This window comes from Benincasa hispida, chromosome 3, assembly GCF_027475165.1.
Source record: "Benincasa hispida cultivar pf3 chromosome 3, pf3_genome.v1.1, whole genome shotgun sequence".
In the NCBI taxonomy this organism is placed as follows: domain Eukaryota; kingdom Viridiplantae; phylum Streptophyta; class Magnoliopsida; order Cucurbitales; family Cucurbitaceae; genus Benincasa; species Benincasa hispida.
The window spans coordinates 44260348-44265675 of NC_143480.1; the positions used below are offsets into that span (position 1 = coordinate 44260348).

Here is a 5328-nt window from a genome sequence, read left to right on the forward strand (position 1 = left end):
ATGCAATTCCAAAGGCACGAACCTCAAAATCCAAGCTTAATATTTTCTTCCAAATGAATTCTTCTTAGGAATAGTTTTTTTCTTTTCTTTTAGGAAATTGGAACCACACACCTTAAAGTTATTAACACTCGAAAAATGGGCTATTTTTAATAATATTTCCAATAAGATTTTACTAGATTAAGTCGTTACAAAAGTTAATGACAATTTGGTATAATGTAAATAAAAGAGTTTCTTTTTTTGGTATTCAAGTAATTACTGCTGACTCACCTTAGGCAAGAGAGATCAAGGAGTTACAATATTATAGGGCTGCATCCGTTTTGAAGAATGAAACGGTTTTTTTTTTTTTTTTTTCTTTCTTTATCATTATTATTAAATACAATAATGTTATATATTCTGAAAGGTACCAATTTGTGAGTAGCTCGACATAAAATGTGTTAATAACTCGAAGAAAGTTAGAATTTCCATCATATTATATTATTTTTTTTTAATAACTAAGAACATATTTGATAAGAAATCTGAAAATAGAAACATGAAAATAAAGGATTCAACGAAAATAGGATTGCATTTCATGTTTTCAGATATATGTCTCATAACATATTCAAAAACTGAATTCTAATTTAAATAATTATTTAAAATGTATTTGATAATATTTATTAATGTCTTTGATATTAGTTGACAATAAATTATTATTAATTTATTTATGAAAATATTTTATGTTAATTTATTTGTATAATTAATGTTTTGTAATATCATGTGATTTATATTACATTACATAGTACATATTATATTTTTTTAAAAAAAAACAATTGAGTTTTTAACACAACATACCGTCTTTCTGAATATTTTTATCTTTATTTAATATAATTATACATTTTAAAATTCAAAATTCAAAATCCAGATACAATGAAAATATAAAAATATTCTTTTCAGAACTTACACTATTTGGATCACATAATCTTAAAACAATTTTTAGAAATAGAATTCGAGTTGTTTGCCCAACACGTATTTGCTAAACTCAGTGACTCCAAAAACATAAAACGGAATCTGAATTGTAAACCAAATAGATTTTAACTAATTTAGTCAAATAAGTATAGCTCAATATAGTATCTATACTATCAACCTTGAATGTTGTTTATTACCCACCTCACATATTGTAGTTAAAAAAACTAGTTTACATGTATATAATTTTACTAAAAAAGTTAGTTTCAATTCTTTCACCCCATTGGTTAAATTAACAAATAAAAAATTAATAAGTAATAATATATAATTAAAGATCCATTTGGATTGATTTGAATAAAAAAATGTTATAAAAAATTATTAAAAAATTTATTTTAAATGGTTTTTAAAAACTCAAATTTAATAACTTATTTTTTAAATTAAATATTTAAAAATGTATTTCAAACCCATCTTAAAAACATAAAATAAATAAAGCTGCCATTAATTTTTTTTTTTTTTTTTAAAAATAAAAGGTAGCCGACGCTCTGGAAAATAGCCTCCTAGCAAAGCAAGAAACTCTTTTGATTAGAATAGAAAGACGTTAGAAAAATGTCCAAATATCAGCCTAATTGACAATGAAGAAAGAAAGGAATTGAATGAATTAATTTGATAGAAGTTTAAATTGGAGTGGGTGAGATTCCGACCTGATTCGTAGACCAAGAGCAACGAAGAAAAAGAAATTTTGTTGAAACCCCATTTGTCGGATCTGAGAAGGCGGGTGTTCTCTTTTTTTAATTTCCCTTTTAATTCACATTTAGCATTCGCCTTTTGATGCTCCCTTGTCAGATTTATTCTTCTGAAGAAAGGAAATCGCAACAAGCTAAAGCACAACCAAACAATTTTCTCCCCATCACTGCTTGTTTTCTTTTTATCTTGTTCTTCCTTCCCAAGTGAAGTCCATTTCTCCCAAACAAAAACAGTCCCAAAAGATCTCACTTCTTTCCCTTTGTTCGTTTGTTTGTTTTCATCCCCTCCAGAAAACCCCCACACAGATTTTTGTGCAAGAAATGGATCTGGGTTTCTAGTTTCAGGGACTGATTCTCCGAGGTGTAGCAGTGTACAGAAAATGGCAACTGAAACAGAAGCACCTGCAGAGAAGCACAGCTCTAAGAGACAAGCATGGTTAGTTCTTATGTCTTCCCCCATTTTCAGACCTTTGGTTTGAGCTCCCATGTCAATAGTGCTGATTGGAATGATGTTTTGTGGGTTTTGTTTCTACAGGTTCTGCACCACTGGCTTACCCAGCGACATTGTCATCGAAGTGGACGATATGGCTTTCCATCTCCATAAGGTAGCCTTCTGAATCTCCTTGCAAAATTTGCTTGATTTGTAGTTTTCTTCTTTTTCTGTTCTTCGTTGATTTGGTTGTTTAAGATTGTTCCTCTTGAGTTCTGGTCTTATAGATTTGTAAATTTTCAGTTTCCTCTAATGTCAAAGAGCCGGAAACTTCACAATTTGATAACTGAGCAAGAAGCCAATTGCTCCACTCCTACCAGAGAGAATCAAAATGAAAATGATGAAGCAGAGGAACTGGAAGAAGAAGACGAAGTTGAGGAAGATCACTGCCATATAGTGCTCTCTGATTTCCCCGGCGGTTCTGATACCTTTGAAATGGCATCGAAGTTCTGCTACGGTGTGAAGATCGACCTCAACTCTTCCAATGTCGCTCCTCTCCGCTGCGCCGGAGAGTTTCTGGAAATGACGGAAGAGTACAGCGAAGATAACCTAATCTTAAAAACTGAGAGATACCTCTCCCAAACCGTACTCAAAAGCATCAAAGAGTCGATTAAAACGCTGAAATCTTGTGAGCCTGTAATGCCTCTAGCCGAGACCTTAAGCATTACGCAGAGATGTATAGATTCGATCGCTTCAAAAGCGCCTTCCGCCGATCCAGCTTTGTTCGGATGGCCAGTCAGTGACGGAGCCAGTGGCGCTCATGATCATTCGAAGCAGATGCTTTGGAATGGAATCGAAACCGGAGGGCGAAAGAAGAGCGGTGGTAGAGGAAGCAAGGGAGGCTCATGGTTTGAGGATCTCGCTCAGCTGAGTCTCCCTCTGTTTAAGCGGTTGATTTTCTCCATGAGAGACCAAGATATAAGCTCGGAGATTATTGAAAGCTGTTTAATGAACTACGCTAAGAAATATATTCCAGGTATATCCAGGTCAAACCGGAAGCCATCGTTGCCATCCTCCTCTTCCTCTAGTATGCCTACGGAGACTGATCAAAAGGAGTTGTTAGAGACCATAATCAGTAATCTTCCATTGGATAAGAGCTCCAGAACTTCAACCGCAACAAGGTTCCTGTTCGGATTACTGCGGACGGCCAATATATTGAATGCTTCGGAAGCTTGCAAAGCTGCTTTAGAGAAGAAAATAGGATCACAACTCGAACAAGCAACATTGGACGATCTTCTGATTCCGAGCTATTCGTATCTGAACGAGACCTTATATGATGTTGATTGTGCAGAGAGGATCTTATCTTACTTCTTAGATGGCCTCGAAGAGAGAAATACAGAGGTAACTGAAGTTAATCAAGCCGTAGCCGAGGATGATGGTCTCAGATCGCCGGCTTTAATGCTCGTCGGTAAATTGATAGATGGATATCTCGCGGAGATTGCCTCAGACGCCAATCTGAAGGCGGAAAGATTCTACAACCTCGCAATTTCTCTCCCTGAACAGGCTAGGCTCTTCGACGACGGTGTTTACCGAGCCGTCGATGTGTACCTCAAGGTTCGAAAGAAGCAATCTCCTAATCTTCACTCTGCAATTCGCCATTAATAAATTAATTTTGTAAATCCTTTTGACAGGCTCATCCATGGATCTCCGAAGCAGAACGCGAGAAGATCTGTGGAGTAATGGACTGCCAAAAGCTGACATTAGAGGCATGCACTCACGCCGCTCAGAACGACCGTCTTCCACTGCGAGCAGTAGTGCAGGTCTTGTTCTTTGAACAGCTGCAGCTTCGTCACGCCATCGCTGGAACACTCATGGCTGCGGAGACCGTACCGGCGGATACCGGAAGATTCTCAGGCGTATCCCGCCGCGAAACGGAGGAGGTGGAACGGGGAGTCGGAGAGGAGTTGGAGGAGGAAATTCCGGGGGCAATCGTGCACGGGAATGGCACGTGGAGAGAGACGGTGAGGGAGAATCAGATGCTTCGCTTAGACATGGATAGCATGAGGACGCGGGTGCATCAGCTTGAAAGAGAGTGCTCGACGATGAAGAAAGTGATCGAGAAGATCGATAAGGCGGCGGGCCCACAAGATAATGGAGGACGATGGCGAGGATCGTTGATCAGACGGTTTGGATGTAAGTTCAAAACTCAGGTTTGTGATTCGCATGAATCGGCGGTCCTGGATGGCCGGAGAGGACGAAACAACCATCATCAGCAGTAGAACCTATTGAAAGTGATTATTCCTCTTTTTATCTGGTGGGTCCCACATATTCATCGTACGGCAATTTGTAATGGATGCCACGGAGGCTTACCTTCTTTTTTATTTTTTGGGGTTAAATTGGGAGTTGTAATTTTACAAATTTTGTGATGGGTAATCAAATTGTTGCTTCCACGCACCCTTTTGATTGTGGCACGCCTTTTGAGCAATGGGGGTGTATACTAAATTAGTATCACCGCATGAAACGTGTGCCTCTCATTCTTATTTGTGAATGAATTAGTTCTAAAATTGCACATTGCAATCCTTTATGCCCTAATTTTGAACTAGTAAAAACAAAAGTCTTGTTACTGAAAAAATATATAATTTCATCAAATTAAATAAAGGGTTAATTTTTTTCTCTAAAATATTCTATATATTACGTTATATCATCATCAATGTGTATCTTTTGACGGTAAGGTAATACGGTTCCATACTTTCATGTTTGTTTAGCTCTTTTAGTTTAATATTACAATGGATTAAATTGGTGGGAAAGATCATTACAATTATTTGTTAAAAAAATGGAAAAGGAAAAGTACGATATAAGAAAAGGTCCTAGTTCATTAGTAAAAGTTGTTGGGCTTGGTGATCATTACTTGACTTTTGAACTTGGGTAAAGCTTGATAAATCATCAATCATCATCCATTGACCTCCAAATTATTCTCTCACACAAAAATAAAATAACCTCTAAATTATTACAATATATTTTTTGTCCCACAAAATTCTCTAATTTTTTCCTTGTTTGCAACCAAACACAACGTTAAAATAAATTGCTTATGAAGAGTTGGTAGCAATTTGTAAAGCAGTAGTGAAAGGTCATTATAGCCGGCGCGACTTTTGAAGAACAGTTTCAATTTTAGGTGTAAAAGCAAGCATGAAATAGAGGCTCTAATAATTGCATGCT

The 5328-nt window shown here is 36.4% G+C and overlaps 1 protein-coding gene across 1 annotated transcript; it reads left to right on the plus strand.

Annotated features, from left to right (window-relative positions):
* Positions 1–1441: 1441 nt before the first annotated feature.
* LOC120074348 (Phototropic-responsive NPH3 family protein) lies at positions 1442–4689 on the plus strand. Its single transcript, XM_039027440.2, has 4 exons — positions 1442–2118; positions 2218–2287; positions 2416–3726; positions 3804–4689. The coding sequence occupies exons 1-4, from the start codon at positions 2063–2065 to the stop codon at positions 4389–4391; spliced, it is 2025 nt and encodes a 674-aa protein (XP_038883368.2). The 5' UTR covers positions 1442–2062; the 3' UTR covers positions 4392–4689.
* Positions 4690–5328: the final 639 nt, after the last annotated feature.